We start from the raw sequence: 19,017 nt of genomic DNA on the forward strand, positions 1-19,017 counted from the left end.
ATAATCATTTTCTTTGTCATGTAACCGTGAATATGAATTAGGAGCCTGAAAAGGACACCATACCTTTAAGAGGCAGATAACGATGCAAAAAAATGTGTGGTGATGATGAGCAAACAAAATGCCCGTCTCATTGGAATAAATATTCTTCAATTTAGCTTAGATGCACATTAGTCCACAGACAGGGGATCAATTGAACAGATACGCCATTAAATTGCATGTGGCAAGTTCGATGACACAGAAGAGTGACATGAAGTACATTTAAGCTACCGAGCAACAGCCTAACGCAATGGTAAATCTAAGCCTAACTGCAGGTCAGTAGCGCTATAGGTTCAGGGGTGTCAGAAATATTTAGCTATTTTCACAATCACAATTATCGCCCCACTTGCTATCGTTAGCACGAAAGCCTGGGTTTTGATGAAGGAAAAAGCTGTGGGTGGGTCGAGGCGTGGCCTCTTACTGGCTAATCAGAACATGCTCCGTGGCGAAATATGTGGTTTCTTCAAGTTGTGTATTTACCGTATTTTATTGAATTGCTTGGAATCAACTCCAATTCCAATGTTAGTTTGTTAAATGGCTTACAGAAACAAAATAACCAAAATGTAGACCTATCTTTGCTAAATACATTAATTTGAACCCATTTGCAGTCCACATTGCTATAAGTAATTTCATGGTTTCAATAGCATTCACACTGATATAGAGGCTAGGCTTACTGTAAATTGCATTATGGCTAGGCATGGAAATGCCAAACATTGTCAATAAGCAATATTAAATTAATTATTGATAAGGCCTAAAAAGAGAACAAATAATTCTAATCAAATTTTAACAAAACAAAAACTTGTTTTAAATACATTTACAAGCACCATAATTTCTCCCCATGGGCATATAATATTAAAACAACGCAGAGTATGGAAGGTTTTACACACATCCAAACTTGATTTTAATGGAGGGAAATTACAGTTGTAGTGCCATGCTCAATAAATTAGCATGATAGTGGAAATTGAGAAAGTCAACGTCATGCCTGATTCGATTTGTTATTGGTATTAGTTGTCCCGCAATTAACAGGAGCAAGAGTTCCAAAGAACAAAACACAATCACTATACAAATCAAGTATCTTTAAGATCTAGTAATAAAAAAACTATTGTGCAGCTCTTTAAAATAGTATTTGTTTTCTCTGTACTTCTCTTTAAACAATATTGCGTTATTATATATTTAAACGGCTCTGTTCCTGTAATGTGTACTTCTGTAATGTGTACATTACTATACACTATCGGTCAAAAGAACTCATTCAAGAGTTTCTTTATTTTGACATTGATTTTGACATTTTTTTCGACATTGCAGATTAATAGTGAAGACATCAACACTATGAAATAACACATGTGGAATCATGTAGTTACCAAAAAAGTGTTGAACAAATCTAAATATATTTAAAAAATTAAGAAAAACCCTTGAATGAGTAGGTGTTCTAAAACTTTTGACCAGTAGTGTACATTTCCTGTAATGCGTTTACACCAACACGGATGTGTGTTGATCAATCTTCAGGCAAAGTTTCTCTAATTTGGGCCTCCCTGGTGGCGCAGTGGTCTAGGGCCGGCCGCCACCGGGAGTCCATGGCTTCCGGGTTGGATGCGTGCTGTGTTAAGAAGCTGTGCGGCTTGGTTGGGTTGTGTTTCAGAGGACGCATGGCTTTCGACCTTCGTCTCTCCCGAGCCCATACGGGGGTTGTAGCGATGAGACAAGATCGTAACTACAATTGGATCCCACGAAATTGGGGAGAAAAGGGGGTAAAAAAAAAAGTTTCTCTAATTTGCCAAGCAATCTTCTAGCTATGACTATCAGAAAACAATATACTGTATAAAAGCTCAAGGACAATCAATGTTAGCTAACAACTGGTCTCTGTTACCCCACACCAGTTTAGTTTAGTAACCAAGTGATATTGTGCTTTGACATTTGAAACCTTGCTTCTTTGTTGTCTACATTTTCAGAACTGACCTTAACCATGACACTTGTGATTGCGCATGGGACCAAGAGCAGGACACAGTTCTTGGTGAAGCAGGCAACCCAAAAGGTACCATTATGAGTTCCTTGAGCCTTCTCCAGGATGAGGCCCTTGATGGTCATGCAGACGGTGTACATGAACGGCAGCACTAGGCACATGGGAAGCATGTTTCCAATACTCTGGATGAAGCTGGTGGGTGCAAAGGGAAGTCAAGGGAGGCAATCGAAGAGGTCAGGAAACAGCGAAGCTGGGAATATCGACAAGCCCAGGCTTTGATAAGAGAAGGCAATGCAGCCAGATGGGAGCTAATGCATTATTTATTGATAATCTGTTGTATAAGCCCCATTCCTTATGTAAAGACAGAACTCTCACAATCAGGCTTTCAGAGATGGGTTGAACGGGGCATTTTGCACCATTAACAAAAACAAAATCAATCTTCTAGCGCAATCTCGTCCTTTGTCTTCAAATCCATGCGTATCTAGAAATCAGCTTGATTTAATGTTCTAGTATTTCACACGCTGTTTAGCTCGTCTTACTTTCATAGCTAAGCATGATAATGTACTGAACAGGGAGCCTTGGCAACCATTATTATATTGTTAAAATGTATTTTTTTAGACATTTTAATAAATTCAACACAGTTTTGGATAACACTTTGTCTGAACACTCCTCCTTTTTCATCCGTTGACCTGACTGTTGCCCCTTAGAAGAAGGAGAGAGAAAATAAGTTGTCTATGTGGTAAATGTCATTGTCCCAATGGATGATCCATTAGAATAGACACACTCTAGGGGTTTTTTAATCAAGGGTCCAACGGGTTTATAGGTCCAGCTATATATTTTACATTGGTCTAACCTTCATAAACCTTGAGCGTCAGCTCTATCCAACCAGTTAGAACCGTCCGTCATGCTCAGGATGATGGATCATTTGATGTTACAATACAATAAGATGATATTAAACAAGCTTCATAATGTCACCAAAATGCCATGTCAATATATTGTACGCCACCAATATAATAGTGCTTCTGTTTCTCTATTAGACAGTGAAGAAGATATATCAAATTAACTGAGCATTTGAAAATGTGTAGATTTCACATATCAATAATGCTTACCGACCATAAATACAATCCTTAGAACACCAATGAAGCAGCAGTTTATCACTGTTAGGCAGACAGAACAAAGGGACTATGCCATAATAGGCAAAACGATATCCCACTTTCAAGCCATTGAACATGAATAGTTAATCAAAGTAAATTTCCAGGGCATTTACATTTGGCTAATTTCTCTGCAAACTTTTGAGTGAGTGATTTGTTAAATGGATTTTGAAATTTGTTAAAGGCCAAATGAGTTATAGTGTACCATGTCCTCTACCTCCCAATGTAGAGACAGCTGTTGTGCCCAATGGGACTGAGAGAAAATGCAGTAATGCAAGTGCATGAATGGGAGAGCCTGTTCTTTGAGGTCACTGCCTGTTCTCTTGTGGAATATATCACTTTCACAGGAAGCTTTGTTATCCACAAGATGCGACGACACCAATTTTAATTAAAAATGAAATGTCATCACTTTCTCAGGTCTGCTTACGAGCTTAAGTAAGTTTTAAAAACCTAAAAGATTTCATACAATGTAATCTTGCCTCAGCTAACAGTTGCATCAGATTGAATAGTAATAATTGTATTACATAGTCCTGGTTCTATCGTTACATTTCTTTAATGGGGCAATCTGGAATTGAAACAACACCAAAGTGTTAAAAAAACTGATGTACCAATCCCAGATTGCCCCTTTAATGGCGTCCAGCCTGCGACCATTAACTCCTTGTCGACTCGTCACAGACTAGTCACTCTAGAGTAGATCAGTCATGCATACCACGTTTGACATTGACAACCTTACCACCAGATGCTCCTGAATAATACATTGCTGATCGATTTGAGGGTGCTTAAGTAATACAAGTCCTACTAGGTGCATGTTACAGGGCTCGAGTTACATCGCAGCCATGACCTAATTTAAGGAGAGTCAAGAGACTTGGGGTTTTAGTAAATCAAGTGATATGGGGAGCAGAGAAGCCCCAGAGAATTGAGTAATTATGTTAAATATGTCCTCACCATATTTCTAGCAAATTTACTAGGTTGGGGGTGGACAAATCTTCCCAAAATTAGTGGGAATGTTTCAGAGATAATTTAGACTGCCGCTGCAAACATTTATGGTGGTGATTCTCAGACATTTATTCAAAGTATCTTCTATATAAAACAAAATGTTGTATTTTTATTATTTTGCACAAAAGGGCAATATCATTGTTCTTAATTAACTGACTTGCCTAGTTAAATAAAGGAAAAATTGATGTTGATCTGTCACTTGCATTGCAGATAATACATACATTTTCATGTTTGCATGGAGTCACAATACTCATTTCCTATGCCTGTTTTGTATACACTCATTTCAAAAGCCTCATGGGAACCTGTCCTGTGCAATACCAACGAATGTACATGTTATTGTAATTAAGTTCTGATTCAATACTATCAAGTTGGCATTGTTATACAACTATTGATATGGAGCAGGATTGAGTTACAAACAGATTCTCTGATTTCGAACTGCCATTTTATAAGTCTTATCTCACCCCTAAAGACCGAGCAGCACGAGTTCTTATCCTCAGCCTTCATCTCATGGTTGGCATGTGAATTCGGCAAAAACATTGAGCTAATACAGTTTGTTTATCTCCAATTCAAAATGTAAAAGAGCCCGCTCTTGTTGAAGGACTAACGGTTCTGTATCAGTTTACCTTGTACTGTAAATAGGTACTGAAGTGGGAGAGAGAGACAATGAGGAAGGGGAGAGGGTAAACCTGGAAACAGTGGTATCCATGGGTCTCACAGGGTCAATAGGTCATTCCCTGTCAGATGATATATTATAAATCTGCAAGAGAAAGAAAACTCACTCTGCACAAACTGATTGAATCAATGCCATTTCAACATAATTTGTCAACATATTGTGAAGAGGAAATTACGTTTGAAATACACTGAATTTACGGGAAAAAAAACATTTTAATATAGACTGTTGTTTGGAGGGTGACATTTTAACCACAGGATTAAGTCCTCATGTTGATTCTGCTTTTAGATGGCTGAAGGCATAGTGATAACACAGAGGGCATTTAGCTTTTTGTGGGTGAATATAGGTTGCAATGTTATTGATCAACGTCTCAACCAAATATTACCCAATTGTCCATTGGCGTGGTGTGCCCAGTGGGAATGTATTATTTCCTGAATAAGAGTATCCTTGAGAAAGAGTTGCAATGATTGAAGTGCCAAGCTTGATGTTAAAAGGAAAGTGCAAGGCTGGTCTTTTATAACACGGCAAATGGAACAATACATTGTAAATCAAAGAAATATTGCAAGTACTGTTCATAAAAGCATTTTTGGGCTGCCATTTGTATCTAAAATATGCAGGTAAAGTGAAAGTGTGTTATTATCAATTTAAAGGGCATTACACAAAATAGAGATTTGATAAAGGACTTTACATACAGCTATGAGAAACTGTCAGAGGTTACATTGAACTTCAGACATATACAATTTATAACATTAATCCATATATTGCATTTGCTTCGCTCTGCCTAGGTGAAGTGCACAACATTAAATTGTTAATGGATTGTCTAAAAATTATTGGAGAATTCTCTGCTTTTTAAATTACATTTTAAAGTCAGATTAGGCTTTTTGGTATTTTTCTAAACTAAAAAGTGTTTACAGCAGATTACAAACAGGAACATCTGGATGCACAATGCAGCTCTTCCCACTTTTCCCCATTTCCAGATCACAATAATTACCCTGAAAGGTCCTGTCTGTCATGCTTCCCTGCATCTTCCCTTTTTCTGCAATTCCTCTCTCAATTATTCATGAATGAAATAACAGTTTTCAAGGGTTAATAATTTACGGAAATGCCCAAATGGCTAAGCAAGCGAAAGAGTAAATGGCGGAGGGACCGGGGGGTATTGCAGTGTTTTATGGGCCCCATTCATTTTCAGTGATTATTAGTCCTATGTTTCACGGAGAGGGAACACAGGCATTAGGATATAAGTGCTTTGATTGTCTCATTTGAGCTCGTTTGCAACATTCGCTGGAAAATAATGAACAGGAAATGGATGCTTTTCACTGTGCCGTGAGGGGACCATTCTTAAAAATACAGGCCTACAGCAAAGCACAATGGATACTGTATGTGTGAGTTGCCCTCTCTCCCATAATCATCACAGGATAAAGGAAGCTCCTCTCCTTTTTTATAATGTGCACAACAACTGCAAATAACGAATACATGTTCTATTTTCTTTTATCGTGTTAGCTATATAATACCTTGTTCATAGTATAGGCTTAGTAGGCTATATATTTCATTTGTGGAAGAGACATCAGAATGTTATGTGGTTTGTGCTACCTGCCAAGAGCTATACAATGAAACGATGATTATCGGCTAAGAAAATACATGTTTTTCATGAAGATCCAATTGCTAGTCCAGATGTTGATGCCAAATCAATAAAGACATTACCAACTATGCCAATATGTTTCCAAGGCAACCATGTGGAGTAACTCACCATAATTAAAAAGAACACCACATTTCTAACCAGACCTGGGTTCAAAAATGATTGGATATGAATACTTTGAGCTTGATTGAGCCTGACTGGAGTGCCAGTTGGGTAGGGCTGGGACTTATGCGACTAATTCAGGGGTTGCTTTGCATCGGGCTCGGTCGATAAAGCACAGATAAAGTATTTAACAGAAAGCGAATACTATTTGGTACCCAGGTCTGATATACAACTGTACCATACTCATGCTTTCCATAGCCGATGTGAGCAAGACCTTTAAACAGGTCAACAAGCCGCGGGGCCAGATGGATTACCAGGACGTGCCCTCAAAGCATGCGCGGACCAACTGACAAGTGTCTTCACTGACATTTTCAACCTCTCCCTGGCCGAGTCTGTTACACCCTCACATTTCAAACAGAACAACATAGTTCCTGTGCCCAAGAAAGCTAAGGTAACCTGCCTAAATGACTACCGCCCCGTAGCACTCACGTCGGTAGCCATGAAGTACTTTGAAAGGCTGGTCATGGCTCACATCAACACCATCATGCCAGAAACCCTAGACCCTCTCCAATTCGCATACCACCCCAACAGATACACAGATGATGCAATCTCAATCGCACTCCACCCTGCTCTTTCCCACGTGGACAAAAGGAACACCTATGTGAGAATTCTGTTCAATGACTAAAGCACAGCGTTCAACAACATAGTGTCCACAAAGCTCATCATTAAGCTAAGGACCCTGGGACTAAACACCTCCCTCTGCAACTGGATCCTTACCACCTGACGTGCCGCCCCCCAGGTGGTAAGGGTAGGCAACAGCACATCTGCAACGCTGATCCCCAACCCCTCAGGGTTGGGGATCAGCCCCACATCACCAATGAACTATCATGGCCCAAACACACTAAGACAGTTGTGAAGAGGGCACGACAAAGCCTATTCCCCCTCAGGAGACTGAAAGATTTCGCATGGGTCCCCAGATCCTCTCAAAGCTGCACCGTAGAGAGCATCCTGACCGGTTGCCCCACCGCCTGGTATAGCAACTGCTCGGCATCTGACCGTAAGGTGCTACACAGAGTAGTGCGTACGACCAGTAATTCACTGGGGCCAAGCTTCCTGACATCCAGGACCTCTATTCCAGGCGGTGTCAGAGGTAACCCCAAAAAATTGTCAAAGACTCGTCATCCAAGTCATAGATGGTTCTCTCTGCTACCGCACTGCAAGCAGTACCCTTTTGCCAAATCTAGGACCAAAAGGCTCCTTAACAGCTTCTACTCCCAAGCCATAAGACTCCTGAACAACTAATCAAATGCCCACCCTGCTTGTTTTACACTCCTGCTACTCGCTGTTTATTATCTGTGCAAAGTCACTTTACAAATCACCTAGTTTAACTTGTACCCCAGCACACTGAGTCAGTACCGGTACCCCCTGTATATAGCCTCGTTATTGTTATGTACATTTCTTGTGTTACCTTTTGATTGATTAGATGTTTTTTTTACTATCATTTATTTTATAAATATTTTATAAACTATATTTCTTGAACTGCACTGTTGGTTAAGGACTTGTAAGTAAGAATTTCACGGTAAGGTCTATAGCTGATGTATTCGTCGCGTGTGACAAATACAATTTGATTCGATTTTTGACCTCTTGACTCTTGTCACCACTCCCTCTAGCCCTGGTTCTAATACTGTATGTCTGTATCATAGTAAGGCTACTGTACATTCCAATGAAGGTTGTTATGCAATATGCTCTGATGCCGTATAGAGTTTTTTTTTTTTATAAATCAGGGAATGACTTCCAACGGGGGAAATATGTGTCTGTCTCCTGAAACATTGTGGCTTTGTTGCAAATGGCCCATATGTCTCCGGTCAAAAGTAGTGCACTATATAGGGAATAGAGTGGCATTTGGGACTTACTTTGTTGCACTAGTGGACTTTGATCTCCTTTGAAATGATCTGTCCCCCGATGACATCATTGAGCTCTGAGTATATTATTGGAAATGATAAAGCCGTGTAGATTGGAGTAATTTCCCTGCCTCTGAGGAAATCTTAACTGCCTAAGATTGAGCGCTATAGTGCAGTCTATCTCCCTTGGCGAAATACACCTATCCATTGTGCTTTAGAACAGTAACGCTGATGAATACCTGATTCACACAGAATACAATGGTCCCTATCAATCTCTACATATGATGGACTTTGTGTGTGGTTTCATGAGGGAATTGGGTAGTTTCTTAAGGAGGAAATGTGATATTGAATGAAAGGGAGGGAACATAAGAATGTAGCCTGAATAATTTAAAGATACATCAAGCATTCAGGTCTCCAATGCTCAGGACATGGTCTGCATGTGGTCGGACTAAATCAATAGCTGAGATTTCTTTAGCTCTGTCTTGTTGTATCTCCATCTTGCAACAAGTTTGTTTTCCCCCAGCTTTGACACAATTCATAATTAAAAAACTCATGAAGGGCATCAAATTTGAATTTGAATATTAACACTTCTCTCCTCTCTCTCTACCTCCCAGAGTTGTGGATGCAGCAGACAGCAGTATCCAGGGACGGAAGACAACATGAGAGATAGCTTTGGAAGAGTTTCCACAGGGAAATTTGTGCGGGCTAAGTGACAGATAAGCCCATTACTCTAGCCTGTGGTAGCGGTGAGTGGCAAGTCCCCAAGTGAGTAGATTTTTATTGCGGTAATGCCTTCTTCCCTCTCTAATCACGGGACAGACAGATAACAGCTTTTGTACTCACACATCGTCCACATAGCAGGGATATGGCATTTGCTGGGCAAACACGCCGAGCGGCTGGGATTTTTTTGTGTGTGCCCGTATTATGCCATGGTCCATCATGTCCTGCAGATAGGCGAAGCCTCCCCATATATAGCGCAGGTCATTAAAGGAGTTGCTACGGGCCCCAGGAGACCATCCCCTTTAAATTGAAAGGACACACATAACACAACGATCATTGTCGAAGGCTGTTTACACAGGGAACCCAATTTTGATATTTTTGACCAATCAAATCAGCTCTGAACAAGAGCTGATGTGAAAATATCTGTGATTGGTCAAAAGAAAAATTATCAGAATTGGGCTTCCGTGTAAATGCAGCCTAAGAGAAAGCTGGGTTTGAAAACATCATGGATGAAACAATCAAACGTTACACTTATATTTATGTTATGGGTCATGACATTTGTCCCATGAGTAACATGGAATCATAATTTTTTTGGCACTGCATGCTTATTATAAATCGCCTGAGACATAGGACAGAAACTATGCAATAAAATGTCTGTTTTGCTTCAGATACTACTACAATTGTCTGGTAAAAGTTGACATGTCAGTTGAAAAAATTGGCTAAGCAACATCAGGGCCTGTATTCAAAACGTGTCTCAGAGTAGGAGCGCTGCTCTACACTCTTAGAAAAAAGTGTTATTCGGCTGTCCCCATAGGAGAACCCGTTTTGGTTCTAGGTAAAAACCCATTTTGTTTCCAGGTATAACCATTTTGGGTTCCATGTAGAATCCTCTGTGGAAAGGGTTTTATATGAAACCCAAAACCCATTTTGGGTTCTACTTGGAACTAACAAGGGTTATTCAAAGGGTTCTCTATGGAGACAGCCGAAGAACCCCTTTAGGTTCTAGATAGCACCTTTTTTCAAAGAGTGTAGCATCAATTTAGCCTTTAGATCCTATTGAATTACATTCCATGGACACGGGGGACCTGATCCTGGATCAGCACTCCTCTAAGACGCTTTATGAATACAGGCCATGTTGTCCAATGTTTTCTCATTAGCACTAAAACATGGTGAGGGCGCAGAGGCTGTGCATTGGGCCTACCTTTCTTTGATCTTATTCGTACGCTCCCCCTTATCAATGTCCATGCGGATCTTGTACTTCACGTAAGGAGGGGGGTGGCTGGCGGCAGGGTTGAGGTCTTCGAAAACGATACCAGCCCAGTACCTACTGCTCTCTAGTAGCTCCAAGGCTCTAGTCATGAGATGTCTCTCACTGTCGGCAGCCTCAAACTTATCCAGGTTCAAGCACTGTAACATGAAAAGACAAGAAAGAGAGAAAATAAGTGTAATTCTTTACAAACTGCTAGGGGTCTTACTAAAACAAGAAAATGATGTTAATACAAGATTAGAGATGAGATATTAGGATACTGGGAATTTCACTTTGGAAACACCATTTCTTAAAAGTTCCCAACCAATGGCGAAGGTGCATAAAGATGGAAGAATTCAGATATCACATCATTGTTTTTAGAGCTCACCCTTGTTCTTAAACTACAGCACGCACCATTGTTCAATGTGGGGTGGTGATCATGTATACTGTGCTAATGCCGATACAAAAAAAAGAGGAACGGAAAGCAAATGTAAGATACAGCGAACTGAACAAACAGGCATCTTTATCCACCTTGGCCATTCCAGCCCTGCATGTTTCGTAGGTATTACACAGAAAGAACATGTCCAAAACCACTATACCCACTCTCGGCATCTACCATCTTGCCAACAACACTGAAAGCTGGAGACTTATAGCGGTATACTGCCATATAGCGGTGTAGCTAACTACTGGAACTACACACACATTTTTGGGCTAATATGAAATCAAATTTGGGTGAAGTAGGCAAGAATTCCCTTTCTTTTTCGGTATCAGACCAAATTCTCACTTGAAACATGTTTTTTTGTATTTAATAGGCTAAATTACACATTCTCTTAACATCTGACTCCTGTTAACATCTGACTTTGTTAACATCTGACTCCTGTTAACATCTGACTCCTGTTAACATCTGACTTTGTTAACATCTGATTCCTGTTAACATCTGACATCTGACTCCTGTTAACATCTGACTTAGTTAACATCTGATTCCTGTTAACATCTGACATCTGACTCCTGTTAACATCTGACTCCTGTTAACATCTGACATCTGACTCCTGTTAACATCTGACTTTGTTAACATCTGAGTCCTGTTAACATCTGACATCTGACTCCTGTTAACATCTGACTCCTGTTAACATCTGACATCTGACTCCTGTTAACATCTGACTTTGTTAACATCTGATTCCTGTTAACATCTGATATCTGACTCCTGTTAACATCTGACTTTGTTAATATCTGATTCCTGTTAACATCTGATATCTGACTCCTGTTAACATCTGACTCCTGTTAACACCTGACTTCTGTTAACATCTGACTCATGTTAACATTTGACTCCTGTTAACATCTGCCTCCTGTTAACATCTGACTCTAGTGTGATGTGTTCTTGCAATTTGCAGTCTGACATTTCAGATTCAGATATGATCATTTTCAGTATCTTGTATGTAGTGAACTACTTTTTCAAAGTAGCTTTAGTTAAGTAAACTATTATTTTATTAAGAGTAGCTTAACTTCTGTGACGTAATTGGTAGTTTGGTAAACTATAATTTCAGAGTAGCTTCCCCAAAACTGCAATCGATACTCACCTCACTTCAACTCACCAATATGTATCTGCTTTCAGAGCAACAATACTCAACTACATCCAACATCAGAGTACCTTGGGTAGATTGTTGTAAATAATGTTTAAAATGACATGATTTGTCATTCTGATCAATGCTCTCAGGGTAGACTGCTAACTTATTGTAAACCTGATTTGAGTGTGTAGATCTCAAGTTCGAGTCTCTGCATATAAAGGTTGGCTCTTCTACACTATCATACGCAATATTTTGTATCCTACACAGACAGTAAGATTTAGATTTAAACATGATCGTATCATATTGGCATAAATGCTCCTCACAATTTTTTTGCAACATTTATAGTGTAGCCTTTCTACAATACCACTCTCCAAAAATAAGCGATGGGCAGAAACTATAAGACCTGCCTGAGAAATAACATGTTTGGGTACTGACACTGAAAACAATACACTGGACAACAGCGGAGTTACAAATTATGTGGAGGTGCCAAGGGATATGTTTTGGGCTACGGCTGAGACATACTCATGAGGTACAGGCTTGGTAGTTAGCTGGAACTCACCATGTCCTTCTTTAATGAGCTATAGCCATCAGGGGAGTGAGTCTGTCTTGACAGCTGTCCACACACACACACACACACACACACATCTTCTCCACCCTTGTGACACTTTCTCTCAGTAAAGAAGGTCCTATACGATGCTATATTATATTCACAGACAGCACACGATGTACATGTTTTTATTCAGTTAACAGAACGGCCAAATTCAGCATGTCACATTTTTGGCTGTTAGTTGTAGAGTACATTATATTGTTTAATGCATTTGTCTACTCACAATGCATTATAAAGAGCTATATATTGTGACATACCTGAAATGTATTAACCATGAGCCAGTTTACATACTTGGAGGCTCCTCAGAAGAGCAAGGGGAGGACCATCCTCCTCAGTGAATTTCATAAAAATAAAAATGTTAAAACATTGAAAACAGTTTTCCTTTTTAGATAAAACTATACTACATATATTTCCATGTCACCAAATAATTTATTAAAACACACTGTTCTGCCTCCCTAGTGGCACAGTCGTCTAAGGCTCTGCATCGCGGTGCTGGCTGTGCCACAAGAGATCCTGGTCCGAGTCCAGGCTCTGTCGCAGCCGGGCCGCGAGTGGGAGACTCATGGGGCGGTGCACAATTGGCCCAGCATCATCTGGGTTAGGGGAGGGTTTGGCCGGGAGGGATGTTCTTGTCCCATCTCGCACTAGCAACTCCTGTGGCGGGCCAGGCGCAATGCACGCTGACACAGTCGCCAGGTGCAGTGTTTCCTCCGACACATTGGTGCGGCTAGCTTTCAGGTTAAGTGGGAATTATGTCAAGAAGCAGTGCCGCTTGGCTGGGTTTTGTTTCGGAGGACGCACGGCTCTTGACCTTCACCTCTCCCGAGTCCATATGGGAGTTGCGGCAATGGGACAAGACTGTAACTACCAATTATATACCACAAAATTGGGGAGAAGAGAGGGCAAAAAAACACACTGTTTTGCAATGAAGGTCTACAGTAGCCTCAACAGCACTCTGTAGGGTAGCACCATGGTAGCACCACAGCTAGCTTCCGTCCTCCTCTTGGTACACTGACTTCAATACAAAACCTGGGAGGCTATTGGTTCTCATCCCAAGACAGTGAGACATGGACTGTCTGTTCATGTGTCTCTGTCTGTCATCAAATTTTTCTCTCTACCTATGTGCACCTACGTTGTAAACTGTCATTCATAGGCTAGGTTGTAGCAACCTCATGAAAAGGTATAGGGTCAATTTGAGTATCATGTAGTAGCCTAAACCTATCGATCTTATATTTAACTGGGTAAATGGAATACGATTGACAGTCATCCAATATGCTGTGTCGTGTCTTTGGCTATGCCGAATTAAGTGATATGACAGGCTATTCTATAAAATAATTTCTCCGTAATTAAAATTACCTGATTGAGCTAATCAGGTAAATGTAATTAACTAGAGAGTCAGGCACCACAAAATAATATTTAAAGAGCTGTTATCTTCCGAATAAACTCTTAAAGACCTTGTAATATTTTACATCAATAGCAGTCAATATTAATCGTCATCTTAATTCAGTCTCATCTGAAAGTTGTAAATTCTTGGTTATCTGCACGAACCCTGGCTAACAAGTTGAATCAGCAATGCAAAATTGGGTTTAATCATTTATTTACTAAATACCTAACTAATCACACAGAATTACACGTACACATAATTAAATCATAACTTGATTACAAATTACGTCATAAAGGAAAACGTCCCCAGCGGCGGAACAGATATGACAGCTTGTTACACAAAAGAAAAGGGCTGGTTTGAGTGAAGGAGCGGGAAGACTGAGGAACAAAGGGCGAATCTTTGCTATCGTAAATACAGTATCTTATGCATTCTAAATTACCGCCCATTTGGAAAAGGAAAATGCAATAAATATTTACTCTGAGCTGCACTCCGGTAGGTTGGTGGTAGATGGAAGGCCGTGTTGCCCAATCGAGTCGTTTGAAGAATGTCTCTGGTTGTCAATTGGATACGTTGTAGTAATGTCATTGTGTGGTAGACGGGATACTCTGTCTGTTCCTTCCTAACCTGCGTTTGTTGCTGCTGTTGCTAACTCAACGGCTAGGAGGTATCACTTCTGTAGTGAATAAGAGTTCAAAGTTCATACCATTCGCAACCAAAGCTCACGCTGATGTTGGCTTCATTCTGCAGTTATTATCTGAACCATTCTGACATCGGACCGTCGTCCTACATCCTCGGAACAGGAAGCTATATTGTTGTCAAGGGCTTATAGAGGAAGGGAGAGGAGGGCGTTTTTGAAAAGTTTTATAGCCCATGTCCCTTCACAGGGGCGGGCCACTGATTGAGCAGAGCCCTATCTTATGAAAACCCAAATCTCACATTTTAGAAGCTAAAATCACATTTCATCCCATCACAAATAATTTCATATTCAAACATTTAAATTGAACAACAATTCCATGTGAATCCGATAACTCTGATGTGTAGACTTTCCACTGTAGAGTTTATGTCATCTTATCATTGATGAGAATGTCTCATATGACAACCGAACTGACATCATATTCATTAAGTACCACCGCATATGTTCAATTGATCGGATTGCCAGAATATAGTTAATTTCCCCCCACCTTCTGATGTTCCCAGAATCTATATATTAACCAAGGGTTTTGCAAATGTAACCTCAGTAGGGTAGAGAGAGGAAAAAGGGGGGAGGAAGTATTTATGACTGTCATAAACCTACCCCCCAGGCCAACGTCATGACAGCTGTAATAGAAATAAGTCCATCTTCATGAAAAAAATGTGTCCTCCTCATCATGACCACCACTGGTTTACATACTATGACCAACCATGTGGCAGCATCACTTAAACAAATACATATTTTTAAAACTCTTCCCATATTTCACTTAGTTCATAATCTCCATGACAACATATCACAATAACACTTAGTCAAACACCAACTGCATTAAAAACTTTTTAATCTGTAGTGGTCCAGTGAGGAAAGGCTAAGCAGTCATTCAGCACAAGCCCACTGTCCTAAGTCGACCCATCAAAATTCTATTAGCTAAGTGGTACAGGCCTCAGATCAGCTTAAAACTGCCCCAATCCTAACTTTAACCATTAGCGGGGAAAATGCTAAACTGATCTAAGATCACAGTCTAGAGGCAACTTCACACTACTCCATCCTATTACGAGAAACAGGAAGTATGTTAAACAAGTCATCCTTTTACCCAACCACTTGACATGATGGTGCCAAGCCTGAGTCGTTGCCATGTTTGGACTTAGATCCCAGTTAAGGAACTAACCTACTGACAGTGCTACCACCATCAAGCTCTCGCTGTCCTACATTAGACCCAGGATGCGTCCCTGAAGGCACCTTATGGGCTCTGGTCAAAAGTAGTGCACTATGAAGGGAATAGGGTGCCATTTGGGGTGTAGAACCACTTCCAGATATGGAAGGACATTGGGTAGGGAGTAGCAGCAAATACAGTGATTGTAGAGGATGTAGAGGCCACGCGAGGGCTGCTAACTGACAGCTCCAGGATGAGATGAGCATGCCTCTCATACGGCCCACCATCATATGATAATCATGTGTTTATACTTTATACTGTGTGTGTGTTTTCCCCCAGATGCCAGAATATTTTGATGGGTAGGACTAGCTGCCTGCTTCCATGGTGATAACGCAGAGTATAAATCAGTTAAATTCATCTATGGCTCACTTTAGGAAGTAGCTTGTAGGCACCCAGTCAACATCTTTAACGACCATCATGACGATATCATCAATGATTAGCTACATTGTTGTTTCAAGTTTATTAACACAATTAATAGTGGAATAATCCATCTTGTGGCTGTAATGCGTGGATCCAATTTGGTGTTTCAATTTCTAAAAGTGTAAAATGAATTCAACAAATGTAAAAAAGCATCAATGTTGTATTACTAGTAATATGACTTATTCGGTTTAAACGACCTGAAAGATAATTTTTTTAAATTTAAAGTTCAATCTTGCCATGTTTCCTCAACTTGACATGTATTGACTACATGAACTCATGAATTAATGCACTGATAAAAAATGTTAAAACACGAGAGAAATTCAAACATTCTTTAGTTGTGCAAATGGGAGAGTGAGATGAAAGGGAGAGAGGAAGAACGAGAGAGAGAGAGAAAGAACTGGAGAGAGAATGGAAGAAAGAGAGAGAGAGAGAGAGAGAGAGAGAGAGAGAGAGAGAGAGAGAGAGAGAGAATGGAAGAAAGAGAGAGAGAGAGAGAGAGAGAGAAAGGAAGAATGAGAGAGAAAGGAAGAATGAGAGAGAGGAAGAACGAGAGAGAGAGAGAGAGAGAGAGAGAGAAAGAACGAGAGAGAGAATTTTCATTCCCCTGTTGTGTCACACTGCCCACAAAATGGAAACTGAGCTATACTTCCTAACCTCCTGCCAAATGTATGACCATATTAGAGACACATATTTCCTTCAGATTACACAGACCCACAAATAATTCGAAAACAAATCCAACTCCCATATCTATTGGGTGAAATACAGTGTGCAATCACAGCAGCAAGATTTGTGACCTGTTGCCGCAAGGAAAGAGCAACCAAAGAACAAACACCATTGCAAATCCCTTTTGTACTTTAACTATTTGCACATCTTTACAACACTGTACATAGACATAATATGACATTTTAAATGTCTTCTTTTGGAAATGTTTTGAGTGTAATGTTTACTTTTACTTTCTGATTGTTGATTCCACTTTTGTTTATTATTCTATTTCACTTGCTTTGGCAATGTCAACATATGTTTCCCATGCCAATAAAGCTCCTTGAAGAGAGAGAGAGAGAGAGAGAGAGAGAGAGAGAGAGAGAGAGAGAGAGAGAGAGAGAAAGAGAGCACATTTAAAATGTTCTCCCCCCGTCTACGCTCAGCATGCATTGAGTCTATGTGACAGGGAACAGGTAAATGATGCGAGTAAACATCTTCATCCCGGCATCCATTTTGAGATATGGAATGCCATCAGGACTAAAAATGGATTGCATTACTTTGGAATTCATTTGTCACATGTGGCTAAACCCCAGGAGGCTAAGATGTCATCTCCCAGGTATTAGCAATAAGGAAGAGGATAAGGGTATTTGAGATATGTCTGTAGTCTACTCATGGGGCCACATAGCAGCGGAGAATGTAGTGTATCGCTGCAAACCAACTTACAGATCAATATGTCAATGTCCGCCCAACTGCCTGCACGTCCTCATGTGTGGAGATGTGCGCCGTTTGTTTTCTGCTGTTACGGTAGCAGAAATGTGTGTCCTTGGATGCTTATAACGATCTTTCTTTTTTATTACCACAGCAGTTGGCTGTTGTAAGGCGTTTTTATGAATGCTGTCAAGGTCAATTGATATGGACTTTTGTATATACTGAAACAATTGGCAACCTTGCTTCATATTCACCCAATCAAATTACATACTGTGAAAGTACACAGTGTTGAAAGTTGTAGCCCATATCATGGAGCTAGGGTGCATAGACAAACACATTACAAAATGTCAGTGTATTTTGTAGTGGGGGGAAAGGTATCAAATCACTTTTTTGACAATGTGAAGCAAAATAATGAACATACCCCAATGAACTTCTTCAGGAGGTCCAGGATTTGGCTTGTGGTGTTGAACGCGTTGCGCCAGTCATTCTGCGGCATGCCCGTGGTGCGACCCTCGGGGGGCCCATTGTACAGGAAGTTGGCGAGCAGTTCTGCCGTCCATCTTGTGCCTTTGAGCCGTTGGTTGAGCAAGGCTACAAACACAGGGTTATCCAGCAGGGCCTGGTTTGGCAACAAGAGGAGAGGTTTTGTGTGGGTAATTTACACTCATCAGATTATAAAACAATTAATGCACTGAGAAATGAATGCAGTGGAAGCTAATTGTGGACCTGCACAATCCCAGGACATCCCACCTACAGGACTTTGCTTTTTTCTCTATGAGAGAATTAATTAGAAACATTAAGCTAGATGGCACTGTTGTACTGCAGGCTTGGGAATTTACAACCACTTTTTTCATGACCATGGAGGTCCATGATGCAGGCACACACACCTGCACATACGCAGATGCACTTGTTTACACACACACACTCACACTGCGATTCATGTGACTGTCTCCCTTCTCCCCATCCTCCCCTCTTCCCCCAGCCCTCACCCCAGTGTGGTAAGAACCAGCTGTGCGTTAACTCTTCACTGTCAGCTTGGCTTGAGCCTCGTGCCATGATTTCGCTCGGCACTCCATGAGTTAACGAAGATATGTGCTAATCTAGATGCAAACGACCTTGCTGTCACAGCCCTATTCGTGATGTTTAAAAAAAGCTAACGGCCGCCTATTCCTCTGGTGTAGAACACTGGGGCGTCCTTACATAAAGGCTTCCTACGCAGGTACTGTACGTTCCCTGGTCAGGTTTGGTTAAAACACTTTGGTCTGCGTCCCAAATTGCACCCTATTCCTCATATAGGGCACTTCTTTTGATTAGA

At 40.6% G+C, this 19,017-nt stretch overlaps 1 protein-coding gene across 2 annotated transcripts in view; it reads right to left on the reverse strand.

The window, feature by feature from the left end:
• The window catches only part of LOC109896499 (phospholipid-transporting ATPase ABCA1-like), a 296,174-nt gene that overhangs the window by 210,729 nt on the left and 66,428 nt on the right, over positions 1 to 19,017 (reverse strand). For both annotated transcript variants that reach the window (XM_031832341.1, XM_031832340.1), the window contains exons 12-14: positions 18,124 to 18,321; positions 10,371 to 10,576; positions 9,293 to 9,469 (exon numbers count right to left, since the gene is read on the reverse strand). In XM_031832341.1, coding sequence (XP_031688201.1) covers positions 9,293 to 9,469; positions 10,371 to 10,576; positions 18,124 to 18,321 — 581 coding nt within the window. The remainder of the gene's footprint in view (positions 1 to 9,292; positions 9,470 to 10,370; positions 10,577 to 18,123; positions 18,322 to 19,017) is intronic.

Source organism: Oncorhynchus kisutch, linkage group LG9 (assembly GCF_002021735.2).
Source record: "Oncorhynchus kisutch isolate 150728-3 linkage group LG9, Okis_V2, whole genome shotgun sequence".
Taxonomy (NCBI): domain Eukaryota; kingdom Metazoa; phylum Chordata; class Actinopteri; order Salmoniformes; family Salmonidae; genus Oncorhynchus; species Oncorhynchus kisutch.